This window comes from Paroedura picta, chromosome 7 (assembly GCF_049243985.1).
Source record: "Paroedura picta isolate Pp20150507F chromosome 7, Ppicta_v3.0, whole genome shotgun sequence".
Classification (NCBI taxonomy): domain Eukaryota; kingdom Metazoa; phylum Chordata; class Lepidosauria; order Squamata; family Gekkonidae; genus Paroedura; species Paroedura picta.
The window spans coordinates 26,410,010-26,430,807 of NC_135375.1; the positions used below are offsets into that span (position 1 = coordinate 26,410,010).

Below are 20,798 nucleotides of genomic sequence, written 5' to 3' on the forward strand. Positions count from 1 at the left end.
TGATAAACTCTTATCGGCTAGTTTGGAGTGTAAAAAAGTGAGGCATCATTTATATTCAATCTCCCTTACACTCATTAGATTATCAGCACTGGCCATCTTTTTAGTGAGATGCCTGTTTTAGGAAGAGTTGCGTGTGTGTGTGTGTGTAGAGAGAGAGTATATATATATATATTTAAAATAACAAGTTCTCTGTTTAAAGGAATGTGCAAAAAGGATTGCTAAAGTGTCAGCAGAAGCTAAATTGGAGATTGATGAAGAAAATTACCTCAATTCCTTCAGACCGAACTTGATGGACGTGGTACATACCTGGGCCAATGGAGCTACTTTTGCTCACATATGCAAAATGACAGATGTCTTTGAAGGTATGCATGGGCACCATGCCCGAGTAGCTCAAGTGCATGAAAGTTGACAATTCAGAGAGAAGATAACTTATATTCTGTTACATTGTGGTTGACGGGTTCCTTTTAGAGATTGGCAGGAATCTCCTTGGAATCTAGCCATCCGATTATTTTAACGTGTTCCCCGCCCCCACCCTTCCCAACCACTGATCTTCCGCTTTTTGTCACTTGCTGTGGCAGCAGCCACCTTGGCTTGAGAACAGCTGCCATCAGAGTAAGTTGCAGGTGAATGCTCAGCCAGGGCACTGCTGCAGTCACTGAGTCATGGTTTCCTTCCTAGAGAGGAAACAATATGGGTAAAAATAATTCTGTTCATGGTTGCACAAGGAGCATCAGTACACTCAGTGGGGCTTACTTCTGTGCAGATGTGTACAGGACCAGTTAGTAATGAAGATTCTCTACACCAGGGGTAGTCAACCTGTGGTCCTCCAGATGTCCATAGACTACAATCCCCATGAGCTCCTGCCAGCATTTGCTGGCAGGGGCTCATGGGAATTGTAGTCCATGGACATCTGGAGGACCACAGGTTGACTACCCCCGCTCTACACAACACTGTTCCTTTCTTCCCAAGCACTGTTGGTAGTGAGACCTTAATTCCACAGGCATACGACGACATCATTAAATATGATTAACCGCCTTCAAAATGGGCAATGTGCATATTGGAGGAGGAGAAGCTTGACATTTTATCATCTGGCATTTATAAATTTTATTTGCTTGCAAAAAGCCCAAATCCCAAAAATGGGAATTGAGAAACAAATGGTTTAGCTCGGGCGGGGAGGGGGAAAACTTATATTTTGTTGTATGTCTTAACTGGCAGCAATAGATAGCTCCTGATGGCTGAGTTCCAGCATTCCCTTCTAACAAAAAAACCATTGAGTCTTGGCTGCAGGTAATAGCACTGTATGGTGCTTTTACTTGCATTTTTGAGAGCCAGGCATGCAGGGTTGATATTGAAAGGGAAACTAAAAGCCAGCACAAGAGATGCTGCGGGACAAACTGTCTGATACCAGGGAGGCCCTGAACAGATCTCCCAAAGTTCTCTTTTGCATTAAAAAGCACCGTCTGCACCGTTTTCGTGTGCCTTTTCAAAGTGGAGGACAGGACTGACTCCCCCGCCCTCCAAAGGGCAGCTTCCACAGAGCGGGAGCAGGACTTTTTGTGCTAGGGGCAGACACCTGTGCAGAAAGGATTTTTAAAAACCTTTCCTAGTGTCGCAGCCCTGACCCAATCCAGGACCCTCTGCGGCTGCCTTGTAGCTTTAAAAGTATCTCATCCAGTGACTCATAATATCCTGACTAGGAATCCTGTGATTCCTTGTGGTTGGTCTGAATTATCTAATTATATGCCCACTGGATCATTGGAGAGCAGTATCTGTGTTATTGTAGCAACAAAATCAAATCTTGCAGCAGCTAAATGACTAGTGGATATATTGTCAATAAGAGTCCAGGGGGAAATTGTGACAATGAAGCTGTTGCATGTTGGTTAAGAACTGGAGGCACAGCTCAATAAAGTCATCTCCATGTACCCCTTACCCCTTTCAGCTACGACTGCATTGTCAGAGAGAGAGAGTTGCCCTAAATTATTTACTCTACTTTATAGCCCACCTTTCTCCCCAGTGTGGACCCAAAGCAGCTTATATCCTTCTCTGCTAGGGGTAAGCCCAGCGTCTTTATCCCTTTAAAGGGATAAAGTGGGTGGAACCCCCCCAGGGGGTGCTGGAAGGAATTTCGGGGCAGTAAGAGGGCAGCAATCTGATTCTTCCTGCTACAGCTTTGAATTTGCAGTAAACTTAACACCAAGAAAGAGATGTGTGTTCGTGGGAGGGAGGGGGGGTGCCAAAGGGTTGTGGCCTGGGAGTCAAGGGTGCGGTAGCCCGAAAACCTTTTGGAACCACTGCTATAAACCACCTAGAGAACAATAACAGGAACTGTGGATTGAACAACAAGAAAAGCTTTGAGGCGGCATTCGTCACTTACAGTTTATTGGTTGCAGTGAAGCAGGAAATCAATTCAGTTGATAATTGCATTTGCAAATACTGTATCAAGGTTGTCCCATCCTCCCTTCCACCCACCCCTCCCCCCCCGCCCGCCCAAGAAAAGTGGGTAGAAATAGGTGTCTTGCCCAGTGACTGAACTCTTGGCTGCTCCTTGGCTCACCATACTGGCTTCTTCTTTTTTTTTTTTACACTGGGCAAGAGGCAGGGTGGGATAATTGAGCTCTGTAAGCTGCCCACAGTAGCAATTTCAGCTGCCAGGGTAGAAATTATGTTACACGCAGACAAGGCACTGACCATGGTAGCGTAACCCCAAACCACCACCGAACCCATTTTTGCTAGCTGTGTGTAAATGGCACGTCCTTGTGTCCCTGTGGCAGATAAGCAGCTGCTTTGGACACTGCTTCTGGAAGCAGCGAGGAGACTTGGTGACCGGAAGGCACTTCTAAATCCCATGCTTTTAAAGAGCATTTCACTGAGATTCCAATGGATGCAGCTGGGGGGGGGGGGAGCATGCCGGAGGGAGACTGGAAAGGAGAACAGGTTTTAGCTTTGCAAAAGCGGATACAATCTGTAGGCATTTGCAGTGTTTAGTGTCCCAGTATGCATGCAAGGAGGCATGCCTTTAGCCTTAGATTAAAGGTGCTGTGTGTGTGTGTGTGCATGCGTGTGTGCATGTGTGTTGCTTGGATTCCGTTCTCATAATGAACCCTGCGTGCAGAGGGCAGCAGGGCTCCCCATAGCTTTTGCCTGCTCAGAGTACAGGATGGCCTATATTTGGAGGACACGCTCCAGCTTCTTTTGGCTCAGACTTATGTCTTTTTGGTAATTGACTCCAGGTGGTTTTTAACAAGCTGCTGGATCCAGCATACAAAGATGAAATTTAATTTAAAACTGACACTGGCTGAGCAAAGCGAATGTCACTGCCTTCGCTCACTTTAGCGACTCAGCAGCGACTTCAGGGCTCATACGACCCGCTTCCTGTTTGCGGCATCTGCTGGGGACGCAGGCTAAAACCTGACCGGACAAGCATTCCTCATTACCCTCCTGCAGCAGCAGCACAGTTTAAGGACAGCGACATGACAAGACATGTCACCGCCTGGGGTGGGAGCCGCTTTGCCGGGCCCTAGCCGTTCCAAGGCCTGGCTGATACTAATTTCATTAACTAAGTAATCTTCCAGCCTCCGGCCACCGGTAGGCTTCGTTGGCCCACGTGATGCTAGCTTTGCATAGCCTCGTTTTCTGGACAAGACCAGGATGCAGTAAGCTGCTTCCTGATGCTCAGTTAAGGCTGTCAACAGTGGGATAGGGACAGCCCCTTCTCCCTTTTCTTTGCATAAGGGCTCTCTGCAGCACGGCTACCCCCAAGAGTATAGGGCCGGCACCACAGCTGAAGTGTAGGCTGCAGGGAATGAGTCAGAGTCGGCATCTTAAATATGGAAGAGCGATGCCCGTAAATACAGTGAGGTGGTGATGTAGATGGAGGGGTATGTGGGCTTGTGTATCCCTTGTGTAAACTGTAATCGGGTAGAGGTGTGGTTGTCTTATGACTTTGTGTTTCAGATATGCTAATAACAATTGAAGGCTTAAACTCTAAGCCTTTTTCTTTTTAATTAAAAAAACACTAGGGAGCATCATTCGCTGTATGCGGCGGCTAGAAGAATTGCTTCGACAGATGTGCCAAGCAGCAAAGGCCATTGGAAACACAGAGCTGGAAAACAAATTTGCAGAAGGTATGCCTGTATATATATATATACACATACGTAATATCTTATAAATATATATGTGTGTCTTCAAACATAAAAGTGTTAAAGCCATTTTATACCGCTTGTCGACGAGTGCTTAGCTATCCTTTCCGACCCTTAAGCTTTGTAGCCTATCTGCCCTCCGCTGTAGAGGGAATAGTGTAGTGGATCACCAAAGGGGCCATTAACGTCTTTAAAGCCCCGCCAAAGCAATTTCGAATTAAGAACTGGGAAAATAAAATGAGCAGCGGGGAGACTTGGTCGGAAACCTGGAGCACAGTAGCCACATTCAAAGATTGATTTGTGTGCGTTGTTGTTTTTAAAGACACATGCCCTCTAAATGCACGTTGTTTTTCTACCAGTGGCAATAGCCAGGTGTAGCTTGCCTGTTTGGTTTAATACTGATATTCCCCCCCCGCCCCTTTCTCTTTAACAGGTATTACTAAAATCAAGAGAGACATTGTGTTCGCTGCAAGTCTTTACCTATAACCAGCCCAGGGATGCTGTGGAACAGGCACTGCCCATCCGTTCATCTGCGAAGACTCCGCCAAAGGCTCCCCTGGAACTCTAAGAGTTAACTTCGAAGGCTGCCGCTCCTTCCCAGTTCCCCAGCAAGACAGATGCTCTAAAGTGTTCTCAATGTGTTGCATGTATTCACCGTTAGCAACAGGCCATCAGAGCGTATAACATACACGATTTGCCGTTTGTACATAAATGTTACCACATTATTTTAATTAAAAAAAGAATACCCTAAATGACGCGTCTTTAAAGCACGAGCCTGAACCGACAGAAGTGGAAGTTTTTTTAGGTACATAGGTCTTAAACGTTACTATATACATGTAAAGTGAGCATCCAGGAGGTATAGCAGCAGCAGTCCCTTCAAAAGGCATTTTTAATTTACTTAATTTGTTTTTTACAGAGGCCAGGAAGACTTGCAAAAACTTTCCTTTCGGAGAGCAGGAAATTTCCACAGGGGTAGCCGCTCTTGAGCCGGTCACGGCTGGTGGTTGCTGCCGTAGTGATTTCCATTGGTGGGCGTCTCGTGTAAAGTCGTGTGCGAATCTTCTTCCTTTTTCTCTTTAAAAGTGCGGCCTCTCACTTTGAAGAAATCCGATACGAAGGCCACCTGGATGAACACATTGGGAAGCGTTATATAGAGCCAAGGGTAGTAGAAGCCACCCTTCAATGAGTGATGCTTCTGCGGTGAGAACGGCAAAGGGAGAGTCCAAAACAAGCTCAGGAGCACATGCAGACACCCACAGGACGGTGCCTCCAACTGTCTTTAGGTTAATCCCCCTGCAATTTGGGTCTCGGTGGCAAAATGGAAATCGTTGCCCCTCCGTGGCTGTAGAAGGGCAGAACTCTGCTAAGGATTCCACTGTTAGTGGAACACGACTTAAGAGTGTAACTCTGTTTAGGATTGCACCACAAGCCTGTGGCACTACCTTGACATAGATTAGCCCTTCTCCCTTTCCCTCACTCTTTCACAGAAGTGGCAGATCTCCCATTGAAGAAGCCTAAGTGAATTATTCACGTTCCTGCTCACACTCCACATACACTTAGGCAGTGAATGCCATTGAGCCCCGAGGCCTTTGCTTCTGAGAAAAGGCATACAGGCACTGCTCAGCAGCAGCCTACTGGGATGCAAACCCAAGGAAGGCATCGGCAGTACTTGTTGGCAAAGTAACACAGCCTCTGGACTTACGATAAGAATGGCGACCAGGGCTCCCTGGATAAGCCCCGTCAGTACATCGCTCCAATGATGCTTGTAGTCGGAAACACGGGAGAGACCCACGTAGATCGAGGCTGCGATGAGGCCGAATTGGACTGTAGGACGCAGAAGTCTTGCCCAGTCCCCTTTCATCCTGGCCTGGAGATAAAGCTGAAGCCAAAGGAGACACACTGAGCAGGAGTACAGAGTGGCTGGCCTTTAGAAATCAGTTGGCATTAAACAAATGAACAAAATAAAAACCCGACCCACCTAACTCAACCCATGTAGGTAGAAATCTATGGAAACTTTCAATTAACTGGAACTGTAGAAATGGTAAACTGATTACCGCTTCATGAATTCAGTGGCACAGGAACAGCCAGCCTATTGCAAGGGACACAGCTAGCCAGACTTTGTGGGCTCTAAGATGCCTTGTAGATTTTCACAGTACATGGAGGGGGGGTGAAGTCTGTGGCATGCTCACCTGAGCGGCTACAGTCTTGAACACTTGGTTACTTCAGTGGCCGCCAGGGTTGTGCACTCCGGGGCGCTTTGGCGATCACTGAAGCCAAAAGTAGCCAGTGCTGCCATGCAGAGGGGAGGGACAGGGTGCCAGCGGCGCGCCACCTCTGTGCCTGTGTGTGAGTACTGGCTGGTGCGCCACTGTTGCACTGTCCCTCCCCTCTATGCTGCAACGCTGGCCGCTTTGGGCTTCAGTGATCGCCGAAGTGCATCAGAGCACCCAACCCTAGAGGGCGCTGCTAGGAGCGAGTGTCTTGCTTAACACATTGGCATTCTGGAGCAGGTACTCTCAAAGCTGAACTGAACTCATAATCCTGTCAAATCAGAAGTGTCAACAGCTACACTCGAAGGGGGGGCCAGTTGTGGTCGAGGCTTTCGCAGACAACTTCAAAAGCCCCATGTACCTGCTGGAACGTTTGGTTTGTGTAAAAGGGCAAACAGAGCATGCTCTGTGGACAGTAGGTGCCACTTTCCAAAGTTAAATATTTAAGGAATGCTTAAGCGGTTGTGTTTTTTTTTTTTTTCTTTTCAAAGAAGCCATTACATCATAGTTTTGGCATCCAGCTCTTTTAGCCGCCTATAAAAAGTCTGCCCCAAAGTTTAATTCCGTACAAAGCAATTCCTTAGAATCCTGATCGAAGACGGTTTGGCCCCACGGAAGCCGCACACCTGGTAGGGTTTGTTACGGTTCGGTCCCAGCAACTATTCAAATCCTCAATAGGCACGTGTGAAAGATGCGCCAGGGTCAACCGCCAGGATGTGCTGCAGTGGGGCCCACTGCTATAACTGCACGGTGTGCAGCTCTACATGCAGCGTTTTCTCAAGGCTTGTTTATGACGACTCTCACCCCACAGACATCGCTAAGCCTCCGTACAAACCAGCGACAGGAATCGTGCTGGTGGTCTAAAGAGAGCACGCTGGCAACACAGAGCCAGCCTGCTCCCTCCTTCCCCGCTTAGGAATCCCTCTGGAAAAGGCACGGCTTTGCTTAATGCCCCCCCCCCCACGTACGAGCAGTTTCTGCAGTTGGCAGGCCGCAGCACAAGCTGGAAGAAAGGTGGGATGAGTGGGAGCGGCGGCCCTTCAGAAGACTGCGGTCGGAGGCAGAAGGGGCCTGAGTGCCTGGAACGGAGCTCCAGGGTGGTAAGATTTCATGCCTGCTGCCAGCCTGTCAAAAACTGAAGTAGTCATTAACGTGCTGCGTCTGAACCTCCCTGAAGCAAAATTATTCACGGCTCTGAGTGGGCTCGACGCAGCTAAGACAGCAAAACAGGAAACTCAGGTTTAATATTTACTCGTGACTTTTTCTCCAATGTTAGGAGGCCAGCTACTTAGCCCCCTCTGTTTTAAGATACGGAGACAGGTACCTGTTTTGCCATACCAGAGCGGATAGGTGGCTGCCAGGCTCACTGAGTGCCCAAGGCACGGATCTGTCAATCACAAGCAATGTCTAGACACCTCAATAGGGACTAGCAAGTTTACTGCCCTCCAGACCCCAAACAACTTCCCTGTTCAAACAAGCAGCAGCTGCACCTGGCTGTTGTGCAGCTTAGCCAGCTTGTGCAGTGGTTAAGAAGTGCGGCTTCTAATCTGGCAAGCTGGATTTGATTCCCAGCTCCTCCCAAGTGCAGCTGGCTGGGGGACCTTGGGCTAGTCACAGTCCTGATAGTTCTGTTCTCATAGAGCAGTGTCTCTCAGCCCTCACCTACCTCACACAAGTTTCCACAGTGGGAAGGCAAATGGAAGGCGATCATAAGCCGCTTTGAGACTCCTGGCAGTAAAAAGTGGGGCAAAAAGCCAACTCTTCTTCTGCACATTTAAGCTATGATTTTACATGCCTAGGCAGCTAGTGGATAGGTAAGGGTCCTCGAAGTATGTTGGCAATTTTCTACTCGGAATTTAGACTTAGCAGTCTGAGTTATCTCTTCCCCCCCACTCTCCCAAAATAACTCAAACAGCATTAAAGAGTTTGGGCACAGTTGCCTCCAAGCAATCACAGAAGAAATAATCCACCTACATGTGGCCACTTCAAAATTTAGTTCTCAGAGGAGCAGTGCCTGTATCCTTTATCAGTGATCTGACAGCTTCAATTTTGCAAAGGGTTTTAGCTGCCATTGTGTGTAACCCAGGCTGAGTGTATCTTGCCAACGTGAGCAACAGGCCCATAACCTGTTGCTTTACCCTGAGCCCGTACCCGTTAAGTGGTGAGCACTTCAGTTCGTGCCGCTTGCATTACAGCTACCACAGCTTTCTACCTTCCCATCATATTATTTAATTGCTCTTGCTCCACTCCATTAAATTAGGGAGACGGCCCAAATTTCTAGGCTGCTTAAGGCCAGGCAGGGGTGGCAAACACATGACAGGTGGTGAGCAGAGACAACCGGGATGCTGATTCATGCAAGGGACACGGATGGACAATGTTGGCGAAAGGGAATTTCTCCGGCTCACTTTTTGCTCTATAAGCAGTAGTTTACCTTGAAGCTATCAAAAATCTATGTCTTTGGTGGTCCCCCCTTTTTTTTTAAAAAAAAAAAGTGCATTTATTAAACTGAAATATGCCACAGCTCCCATCGAGATGCTGTTTATGGAAAGTGGTTAAAGTCTCAGCCGTTACTAAAACACATTCTCTTCACCACATCCCTCCTGCGTACCATGTTCCTCCCCTTCTCTGGTCTAATGCTTCATTTCTCCCATTGAAAGTTCAACATGTGGCCCCTTCAAAAGAAGCCACAAGACAGAACTGGAAACATCTTTTCAAGCACAGAGAGATTTGCTCTTGTAAAACTAGAAGCGTTTCCAAAAAAAAAAAAAAAGTCCCCTCAACTCTTGCTTCAGAAATCTTCAGAAGACCTGACCAAAAAAGGAAGAGCTGTGCACAGGTTTTATTAGCCATTGGGATGCGATGGGGGCGGAGAAGAGCTTAGCTTTTTAAAATTATTACTAGAGATGTGATGCAATGCTGGTTTTAAAGCAACATCTCTGCAAACTCTGCTATCTTCAAAACGACCTTATCTGCCATGCAGTATCTAGATGCAATGGGAAAGAAGATGTAGAACATTCTCTCATTAACAGAAAATACATTCTGCCATCACACTTCCATTCACCTGGCGTATTCTTATCCAAGTTGACCCATGTAAGAATCCCAAGTCAGCTCTTCAACTGAATGATGGTCTGATGGGGAGGGTGTAGTTGTTGTTAGGTGCGAAGTCGTGTCCGACCCATCGCGACCCCATGGACAATGATCCTTCCTGTCCTCTACCATTCCCCGGAGTCCATTTAAGTTTGCACCTACTGCTTCAGTGACTCCATCCAACCACCTCATTCTCTGTCGTCCCCTTCTTCTTTTGCCCAGGGAGTGTGTAACCCATCTTTACTAAAAAGTAACAAGGAACTTTATAGTCTCTGCTTGCAAAATCGGAGACCCCTTCCAGTCTAACCTTAAGAGTATTCTATTAAAACGTGCTTCCTGCATCAGACAGGGACTACTGAAAGAGAGGCGAAGCTGTAGGGAAACTACATACATACCAGGGCCTGGGGTCAGGTGAAGTCTAGGATGTGTGTGTTTTTGTATGACTATAGCCTATTGTTCATTTGAGGAATGGTGCCATAATTTTATCCTCACAAACCACCATGTAAAGCCATATAGAAAGGATTAATACTTTGCCCACCCAGTGAGCTTCATAACAGAGGGCTGGATCAAGGTCTCTGCAGCCAGGTTGCAAAATCATATTTGTTTCAGTATTATTGGTCAATTCCGGTTTGGGGGTTTGTAAATATATTATTTTGCAATGGTTTTCAAGTCTGGTGCATTAGATCGGTGTCCCTTTGGACACCCACATCTCTGGAGCCCCAGAAATCCCTGCTCTTACCATGGGGAGAATTACATCGGTACATCTTGGGCTCTGACAAATCCCACTCAGCCAAAGTTTTTGTATAAGTGGAAGTTGACAGGCTGGGACATCCCATTCAGAGCAAGTGCAGCATCGTATGCAGGTCATGGGGTGCATGGGGTACCCCATTTTGAGGACATGAACAGGAACTAATGAGGGGGCCCGATCAAGTCCCAGCTGACTAGTAGCAACCCTGCAGGGTTTTCTATGCAAGAGTGGTTCAGAGGTGGTTTGCCACTGCCTGCCTCCGTTGACTCTAGTACTGCTTGGTTGATAATGATGTCTGAAAGAAAGGCCCATGCCACTCTAGAAAGTCGCACGCTTAAGAATTCCCTTCTACCTCCCAAAAGCTGGTTTTGGTTATTCGCATCCAGCCACTTCTTAGGATAAGGGTGGCTATTTGGGATCTTTTGAAGGAAAAGCAAGCTAAGTGGAGGAAGAAGGAGGAGGAGGAGGGTTGTCTTTTATACTCCACCTTTCTCTATCCTAAAGAGTCTCAAAAGCAGCTTATAATCCTCTCCTCCTCCTTTCCCAACAACAGTTACCTTGGAAAGCAGGTGGGGCTGAGAGTTCAGAGAGCTGTGACTGACCCAAGGTCACCCAGCAAGGCTTCATGTGGAGGAGGAGAGGAGGAAGAAGAGTTGGTTCTTATATGCCGCTTTTCCCTGCCCGAAGGAGGCTCAAAGTGGCTTACAGTCGCCTTCCCATTCCTCTCCCCACAACAGACACCCTGGGAGGTGGGTGAGGCTGAGAGAGCCCTGATATCACTGCTCGGTCAGAACAGCTTTATCAGTGCCGTGGTGAGCCCAAGGTCATCCAGCTGGTTGCATGTGGGGGAGCGCAGAATTGAACCTGGCATGCCAGATTAGAAGTCCGCACTCCTAACCACTACACCAAATTGGCTCAAACCAGTTCTTCAGATTAGAGTCCACTGCTCTTCACCACTAAACCACACTGGCCCAGAGCTGGGAGGAGACAAGAGTGAGGTCTCACACTGCGCAAGAACAGCAGCTAAATGCTTCTCTGCTTAGTTGAACTGCCAGTGGTGGACACGTCACAGCAGGGTCCCTTCAACGAGGCCACTTCTCTCTTAAACATGCCCCTTACATCAGGGGTAGTCAACCTGTGGTCCTCCAGATGTTCATGGACTACCATTCCCATGAGCCCCTGCCAGCAAACGCTGGCAGGGGCTCATGGGAATTGTAGTCCATGAACATCGGGAGCACCACAGGTTGACTATCCCTGCCTTACACGATTTCCTTCTGACCAGCTCAGCCTCATACTGCCAGTCTTCAACTTTCATGGCAAAGGCTTGTTTTGGCCGTGTGGCTGAATAAAGGTAACAACCTGTAACTGCTTACATACTATGCCAATGGCGAGGTGAACATCTCCCGCCACCCCTCTGCAAAACCTAATAGTGGCACCAAACAAAAGATGGGTAAGGAGTCAAATGACAAGCAGGCAATGTAATACTTCTCCGTTCACTAGATCCATGTTCTCCTGCAACACTTATATGCAGCATGTCTTGTTTGTCAGCTTTTACAGCCAATCACATTGTTTTGCTTTAATATTTTGTTGTGGTACCACAACAGCCAAAGTCAGTTAGCTGGCGCCACACACTTTTTAATTAGGTTGTTGTGCAGACAGAGCAGCCTAAAATATAATTTTCTCAAGCAATCAAGGAAAATACACGACTTCACTGGCCAAAGAGCCAGAATGGTAAGATGGTTAAAGAATAGAGCTAGAGAGACCAGGATTCAAATTTCATACCAAACTGCTCACCTCCCTTGGCCTGCTGCAATCTGAGCAGAGATTGGTCCGTTTAAGACAGTAGAAAACCCTCTTGCTGAGAGCTACTGTGATGTAGTGGCTCCAGGTTCCAATCTGGAGAACTGAGACTGATTACCTACTCTTTCATGTGCTTGGGCTAATCTCAGTTTTTGTAGAACAGCCCCACCTGCCTTGCAGGGTGTCTGTTGTGGGGAGAGGAAGGGAAGGCGATTGTAAACCACTTTGAGAGCCAGCTTGATGAAGTGGTTAGGAGTGCGGACTTCTACTCTGGGGAGCCAGGTTTGATTCCCTGCTCCCCCACATGCAGCCAGCTGGGTGACCTTGGGCTTGCCACAGCACTGCTAAAGCTGTTCTGACCGAGCAGGAATATCAGGGCTCTTTCAACCTTCCCTACCTCATAGGGAAGGCGATTGTAAGCCGCTTTGAGTCTCCAGTACAGAAAAGCGGCATATAAGAAACCATTCTTTTCAGGTAGTGAAAAGCAGAGTATAAAAAACCTCATTCATTAACACTGTCTCTTTTGTTTATTTGTTTATTTGTTTATTTGTTATATTTATATACCGCCCTCCCCGGGGGCTCAGCGCAGTTTACATAATAGCATAAGAACAATACATGAATACATTGTGTCTTCCATTCTTCGATCACCCCCAGAACTTAGATGTGCTCATCCCTCTGGTCTAATTCCAGGGACCCAAGCAGCCTCTCCAACAGCCAGGGTACCCTTGAAACTGAACAAGAAGAGATGGGTTTTATATGGGGATTTTATAAGGGGGGGGGGGTTATGTTGTAAGCCGCTGCGAGTCTTCGGAAAGCGGCAGGATAAGTCTAATTAATAATAATAAAAACAACCCCCCCCCCAATGGGCATTGAGTCCTGCTTTTGCTGACTCAAGAAAAAGACTAATTAACTGTGGTTTCAAGCATTAAAGAGCATATTTACAGAAATGGAGATACTGAGGTAGGGGGAACAGTGAAAGGAATACAGGCACCGCTTTGATTCAGATGTGAATCCAAATTCCCCCTCCCGCCCCCATGATCTACTCCAGTATTAAGTCCTGTGCTGCCTACTTCAATTATGTAGCCCCTACCAAACAGCCCAAGATAAACATTTAGAAGTAGCAGTCTTCAAGTCTGCTGTCTCCATAGACTGTGCACTGTTGCATCCCATCATCCAGGCGTTTCCAGAGACACACAAGCAGCTGATACTCTTGCCTAGCAGTCTAGAACAACAGTTTCCTGTTTGTGAGGCCCCACCTCATGCAAATATGGCAATTCCAACAGAGAAATAAAATAGTACAGGAGATGCTCACAAAAGGGAAAGTGTGGCGAGAGACGTCCTTCCACACAATGTAGGGCAGCTTTATACTGGGGTAGGAAAGCACAGACATCTAGGAAACAAAGGAAAGCGTGGTGCAAAATGTCCCATGTGACACCGCCCCAAACAGACACACTAGTGCCTTTCCCCCTACTATTGAGATAAACTGTACATGTAAGCAAGAAGTCCACACGTGCTGTTACATGCACAGCAATTTATGCGCTGCTTTCGTATCATACCAAAGTGCTTTTGCAGGGACCACACAACACGCAGCAGGAGCAGTTACCGCACACTGAAGAAAACATCAACGAGATCTTGGGTTCCTCAGTGGCCTTGAACCAACAAGCCAGCCGAAAACATCCGTTATGGCATAAGCAACGCCAAGGGCTTCAAATGCAACTCAGAACTCTTAGTTTTATCGTCTTTGCTAGGTAACAATTCATCACCCAAAACAAAGGCTGAAGGGGAAACAGATACAGATCTGAGTTTCACTCAGTATATGAAAACAAATATTCAGTTCATCGCAGGGGCCTAAAGAGAATGGGAAAGCCAAGAGCTGCTATAGCCTTCTTTAACCTGTAGAGCAAGGTTTCGCAAAAGCCCCAGAAGGCTGTTATGGGTTGGGTGTGAGTTAATTATATATATATTTAAAATATAAAAATTATTGGGTGATATCTTTAACAGTGGGTCGCTGTTAAATAAAAGGCTAAGGCCTAAGTTGGCGGAGAGTGGGCAGGGCAGGTCTGGATCGCGCATTCCGATTGGGCCCTCACCAGGACAGTCCAGAAAGCGACGGGAAAGCGGTGCCACGGTGTGAATACAGAAGGAGGCCTTCCCCCGGGCCCAAAAGGCCTCCTTCCCCCCCTCTCCCCCTTTAAAAGTACAACATGCTTTAAATCTAGTAACCATATATTTCTGTGATGTGACTTCTGGTGATGTGATTTCCGGGAGCATGACAGGGAAATGTGGTCTGCTGAAATCACTTCTGGGGTTTCTCGAAGCTAAAAAGGTTGAGAAAGGCTGCTACAGAGTTCGGGAATAAATGGCTGCCTGTCTCCTTTGTGTTAATAGACAATCTGATCAGTCGTTCTCAGCGGGGAAGCCCAACCCATTCAGCTAAAATTCAATACAGACGGTAGTCTGAGAGGGTCTCCCCAACCAGCAGAAAAAGGTTATCTTCTCTCCCAACTCAAGATGGAATCACAGAAGTGGAACATTTAGTAGAAAATTTTAATCTTTCAATTCAAAAAATATATATTTTCTGGGCTTTTATAAACTCAGACAGGCAGATCTGAGCCTGGGTAATATTACGGTATGAATTCGGGCTAGGACCAGCCAGGACTGTGTTCAAATTTCCATGAAGCTCACAGAGTTCTCTACAGGGCAGCCTACTTTTCAGGTCATTGTGAGGATAATGTGGACGAAAGAACCCAGTCCCTCCCAAGAATGGCGAGATAAAAATGAGATCAGCCCCACCCCCTTAATGAACACGGCAGTTCCCAACATCCTTTCCAGAGGATTTTCAGTCTTCCTTGGGCCAGTCTGAGTCTCCCCCTCCCCTTCCTGGTTAATATGTCCAAGTCCAGTGAGGAGAAGATTAAATGCAGGCTTGCCATATCCAGGAATCTCACAATCTGGTCCACGTTTTTTTTTTTTACCATTAATCAAACTAATAGCTCCTGTCAACAATCGCTTCACCTCTGCCTCTATGGCTCACGCTTCCCTCTCCCAGCAGACCACTAAACCTGAATATGGGCTTGCCAGGTCCTCAATGGTTGCCAGCTCCAGGCTGAAAAATAGCTAGACATCAGGGCTTGGAGCCTGGGGAGAGCAGGATCCCCAGTGGTCCACCCTCCAAAGCATCCATTTTCTCCAGGGGAAGTCATCTCTGCAGTCTGGAGATGAGCTGTAATTCCAGGCAAGCTACAGAGCTCAACTGGAACCTGGCCTCCCTGAACAACCTACTGGGTAAAGCCCTACTGAATATGATCTGTTTACAAAACTGGAGAAGAACAGGGGGGAAGGATGCTGTCTGGATCTTTGGACCTTCAGATTCTCATTTTAGAGCTTTTTTTTCTTTTTGGTAGAGAAGAGCTGTTTTTTTTTGTACCCCGCATTTCATTGCCCAAAGGAGTCTCAAAGCGGCTTAAATTGCCTTCCCTTCCCCTTCCCACAAGACACCCCTGTGAGGTATGTAGCACTGAAAGAGCTCTGAAAGAACTGTGGCTGGCCCTAGGTCACCCAGCTGGCTGCACGTGGATGGGGAATCAAAATCCAGTTCTCCAGATTAGAGGCCGCCGCTCTTAAGCATGAAACCACGCTGGCTCTCTGGGGAGAGAAGAACTCTGGTCATTCGCATGCCTTCTTCCCACACAGTAAACCTCTTCAGGAAGTTTTTAACTGCAGTCCTCCATGCAACAAGTGAAGGGGAAGGAGGAAAGTACCTGTTACACAACAAACTCATGTATATTTTTGACTTTTTATATTTTTAGTCCAATTTACTCCACTTACTCCAGTCTAAATCCAGTGAAACCAATGGATTTAGACTGGAGGAACTCTGCAAAGCCCAGTCTGGCCAGATCTGAGACTAAACAGGGTCAGCCCTTGTTGGGAGACAAGCAAGGTAGGCCAGGAGAGCTACACTGAATAAGAGAGCTGTCAGGCGGGGCTTGGAGGTAGTGAAATGTGTTTTCAAAAATGTAAAGTAAAATATGATTTAAAGTTTAAGGTTATTACTGACAGAGGTTACCTACCCTGAGCTTTATGGGAGGAACAGGCTACAAAAAAACAACACAATAATAAAGATGTTTGTTTGCCTTTCTACCTTCCAAAATTACAATTGCTCTCCAGGCTACAGAGTTCAGTCCTCATAGAGAAAATGGTACCTTCAGAAGATGGTTGTATGACATCTTCTCCAGGTTTCCACAGGAATTTACCCTCTAGACCATGGGTAGTCAACCTGTGGTCCTCCAGATGTCCATGGAGTACAATTCCCATGAGCCCCTGCCAGCAAACGCTCATGGGAATTGTACTCCATGGACATCTGGAAGACCACAGGTTGACTACCCCTGCTCTAGACTTAACCAGGATAATTTAGATAACTGAATTAACTTTTAATACCCAATTGTATCCCTTATTCTTCTCTGGTAACCCCTTGTTTGCTACTGCTATTTAAATAATCACTTTAATAATCATTAACAAAATGTATACCTTGCCTTTTTGGTGTATGTGATTAATTTTAATCTCCCGGTGACCATCTGGTGAGAGGAGGGAGACGATCTCTCTGCTGTTGTTTTCAGAGCACTGGATTTGCATGGAATTTTAGTTGTTCCACTTCCCTGAATATCCCTGATAGCCTGTTTAGTGTCAGAAAAGGACCTGGGCAGGAGGTCAAGCACACAAGTCTCAGTACTGCTGACTTCAGCCAAATGGCTGCATTTGAGTAAAGCGATAAAGAAAAAGGCAATCCCTCAACAGGACCTATAAAATGGCACAGCGGCACAAAAGGCGCTGATTGCAAGCCACTTTGAGATTCCTTTGGGCAGAGAATAGCGGGGCATAAAAACCAACTCGTCTTCATTTTTCCATCTTGTCGGGATGAGGGTGGGAGACGCTTATGGCAATCAATGAATGCAAATGCTAAAGAAAAGAGGACAGCTGCACCTGAATAAGCAGGGACATGCCCAGTTTCCATGTTCAGGTAAATCTTTCCATTCCTGAGGACAGCTTCTCAGCTAATAGCCAGTTTGGTGTAGTGGTTTGGAGTGCGGACTTCTAATCTGGCATGCCAGGTTCGATTCTGCGCTCCCCCACATGCAACCAGCTGGATGACCTTGGGCTCGCCACGGCACTGATAAAGCTGTTCTGACCAAGCAGTAATCTCAGGGCTCTCTCAGCCTCACCTCCCTCATAGCACTCTCTCAGCCTCACCTCCCTCCCTCTGTTGTGGGGAGAGGAAAGGGAAGGCAACTGTAAGCCGCTTGAGCCTCCTTTGGGTAGGGAAAAGCGGCATATAAGAACCAACTCTTCTTCTTCTTCTTCTAACCAGAATATAGATTCCAAGAAACAGCATCTTTAGAAAACATATTTTACGCACCTTAGGTTTTATTTCTAAAATTAGTTTTCCTTTAGGCAATTTTTTAAAAGCTGGATGTGGGGGGAGGGGGAGTCTTCCCAAAAGTCTTTTTCTGTTCCCGCCCCCCATGCCAAGTCATTGCTCCTTTTATGCCAGCCAAATGATAGACAACATGCCCCCTCAACTGCCCACAAGGAAAGTGCGTGAGTATGAATCACTCCCTTTATTCAGAACACCAGGAAACAGATGCAGACCTCTTGCCGTCAGAAGGGAAGGGGAAAAGGTGGGCGGAGGTAACTATTGTTGCCTCACCCAGTTCAAACACCTTCTGCACACTGCTAACAATGAGCATTACAACCCAGCAACGTTTGCTACTCTTCTCCTTCCTGGAAAGAACTTCCCTTCTAGTCAATACCCCACAGCCAGGCTAGCTTCTTCCCTACAGCACAGGTGCACCTCGAAACTCCAAGAAGGCTCCTGTCCTAACACTGCCAGAATCTCCAGTCTTCACCCGTATCGTGTCAATTCCCCCAAGAAAATGCCCTAGCCGGCAAGAGGTTATGACAGACATGACACAAGGATCACCCCACAGTTGTAAGGGGTACTCTAAGCCAGTAGCTCCCAAGTAGGGTTGGGCGCTTCGGTGTGCTTCGGCCACTTTGGCAACCTGTGGGACAGGGACCAGAGATGGGGATGCTGAGTAGTTAATGAAAAGAGTCTGCAAATCCATCCATCATGGCCAGGTTTCCACCTCCCCTCACCAGCACCTTCCCCCACCCTGGCTCACCTCCGTGGCCTTGCCCTCCCACCTCTGTGCCTGTCCGGCTACCAGTTGGGTTTTGCCCATCAGCTGCCTCACAGCAGTGCAACCGTGTCTCCCCCACTGTGTGCCTCTGCTCTGAGTCCCTATCCAGGAGGGCAAACCGTCCTTAGTTAGAGGGCCCTGAAGCATGCACCAGCACAGTCTACTCAAGAGGAGACCTCTTATCATGAAAGGCTTGGGTGGGGCATCCTGGATCCCACCGCCCACCTCCATCTCCAGGGGCCATCTCCCAGGTAGCTCAGACATCTGACGCGAACTCTGACTCAATAAAGTCCCTGACTCAATCAAGCTCCTAGACTTCCCCTTTATTGCCACCTAGATTAGGAATCGCTACATTATCAGACTTGGAACTCTGCGCATGTCCAGAGGTCTGACAGTGCATTCTGGAGATGAGGTTCCCCCTTCCTCTAACTGAAGTGCCATTTGCTAAGGCCATGAGGAGGGGCACCCTGGGGAGGAGGGGCTTGAGCATGCCTGGATCCAGCACAATGGAGAATGCCTTCCCAAGGAACATTTTGTACTTTAATCACTATGAGTTAGATTCTGATCCTTTGGGAGCCAACGTACCACCAAAAAGTTGAGCTAAGTTCTAAATAAGCTCACTGGATACCCAAGTGAATTCCCATGAGGACACGTTGTGCTAGCTGTGTCAGCAAAGGGGTCATTCTAGGCAGCTACCCGCAGACTGTGCAAACAGATAAAGCTTTCTTATGATGCATAAAGTCATTGATCTGTACTATCAATGCAATGTCTAGTCTCCAAAAGCCTCAGTATCAGTATAAGAAATAAGCAAACATAACTTCCCTAGGCCAAATAAATAATACATCACACACACACACACATTATTATTTTTCAAATGTATGTAGAGGCTATTGTGATTAATAAAATAAAAATTCTTTTAAAAGCATAACTGAATTCATAGTAAATTTTTGGCATCATGCATTTTCTCAATCAACGAATTCTAACAGTGCAACAACTCCCATGTGGAGGACCGTAATTTAAAAGCCTGGAAACCACTGCTGTAATCCGCCTATATATCGTGTGTGAATAATCAAACCAATCTGAAATGCCAAGCACAGGTTTAGAGGCATTATTTATACTACCCTGTTTCACGGTTAGGAGAAAGAGATTTTTCTTCACCCCAGAGAATCTGATTGCCCCCGAGACCAGGGATAACTCCAGTCCCGGCTAGAGTAAGGTGACCAGATTTTAACATTGGTAAAGCGGGACACAATTGACCGGGGGGTGGGGGGGTCTTGATTAAAAATTTGGTCTATATGGAGCAACAAAAAGTTTCATAGAACGCATAGAATGCAAAAATACTATTGTAATATATATATATATATATTAATTTTAACGTAGGTACAATTTGCCAGGTACCCCCAGAAGTCCCTCCAAAAGTGGGACAATCTGGCCACCTTAAACTAGAGGAGGTCTCTTCTTTCCCTAGCCTTACACTAGAAGCAGAACAGACTACCATTCCTGTCTCCTTAGCTTATGTTACCCCCTCCCTGAAATTAGATCTAAGCAACGTGAAGCAAAATCAGCGAATACGCACACGCTTCTGCTGCAACCACAGCATAAGTCTACTGGTGCACTTTCCTAGGGCCACTGGGGAGGAGGGAAACACCCTGACAACCATCCCAAGTTCCTGGTTCAGCAAGTTTCTTGAAAGAGGCTGACGAACTATGGCATCTGCCTGATACGCCAGAACAAACACTTCCTCTGAAGCAAACAATCTGGAGAAAGTTAAGGGGGGAAACAGTTTGAAGCAAGCTCCGAAAAGAACTGAGGGGGAGACTGAGGCTCCACTGGTTTCCCAAATCCTGCACAGCCCCTAATTTACTTGTCAGCGTGGCTCATAACTACGTTATTTTTTTGGAGCTGGGTAGGAGGGCTTGTGTGTGAGTGTGTGTGTGTGTTTGTGCATGCAGTCAGTCATAGTATCATGCATCAGATTCCTCCAGCCCTCAGGAGGCTGACATTTCAAGAAGTCTGGCCCTGATTAACTCGAAGCCGTGAGTAATGCCACATGTTAAGGAGCGGAGAGTCCGCAAGCAGTGCAGAAGTACAGCTGGAGCCGAGCGTGCAAGCAGTGAGATGAAGCCAGTCGGAAAGTACATTGGAAACAGGTTATCAGGCGCACCAGACGTGAAGCGGGGCCAGTGGTCTGCCACGTGGGAAAGTTTGGAGTCCTCAAATGTCAACACGGGGATGCAACTGCCTCCACTGCGCAAGCAGCAAGTGGCGACAACAGGCAGAAAGAAACAAGCCCTTTGATACTGCTCAAAACTTTGCCTTGAAGGTTTGACGCACAGGCCCATGGAAATTATGGCATTTTCCAGCTTTCCCGGTTTAAAGCCATTGGGATTGGGGGAGGGGGAGACCGAAGACAGTGGACTATCTTAATCTTCTACTTATTTACTAAGCCATCACTGAAGTGATCAAGGGATGCGTTTGTCTGATTATGAAAATAGTTCTCTACATAAGTCAATGGAACTCAGCAACACAAGGATAATAGAAGAAAAGTATTTTGTAA

The 20,798-nt window shown here is 47.0% G+C and overlaps 2 protein-coding genes across 4 annotated transcripts in view; one reads left to right on the forward strand and one right to left on the reverse strand.

Annotated features, from left to right (window-relative positions):
• The window catches only part of MTREX (Mtr4 exosome RNA helicase), a 60,193-nt gene extending 55,302 nt beyond the window's left edge, over positions 1-4,891 (forward strand). The window contains exons 25-27 of the mRNA XM_077347127.1: positions 200-362; positions 4,020-4,124; positions 4,573-4,891. Of these exons, the coding sequence (XP_077203242.1) occupies positions 200-362; positions 4,020-4,124; positions 4,573-4,625 (321 nt within the window). The 3' untranslated portion in view covers positions 4,626-4,891. The remainder of the gene's footprint in view (positions 1-199; positions 363-4,019; positions 4,125-4,572) is intronic.
• Positions 2,363-20,798, reverse strand: part of PLPP1 (phospholipid phosphatase 1) — a 100,551-nt gene continuing 82,115 nt past the window's right edge. For all 3 annotated transcript variants that reach the window (XM_077347128.1, XM_077347130.1, XM_077347131.1), the window contains 2 exons: positions 5,842-6,018; positions 2,363-5,262 (listed from right to left, as the gene is read on the reverse strand). In XM_077347128.1, the coding sequence (XP_077203243.1) occupies positions 5,131-5,262; positions 5,842-6,018 (309 nt within the window). In that variant the 3' untranslated portion in view covers positions 2,363-5,130. The remainder of the gene's footprint in view (positions 5,263-5,841; positions 6,019-20,798) is intronic.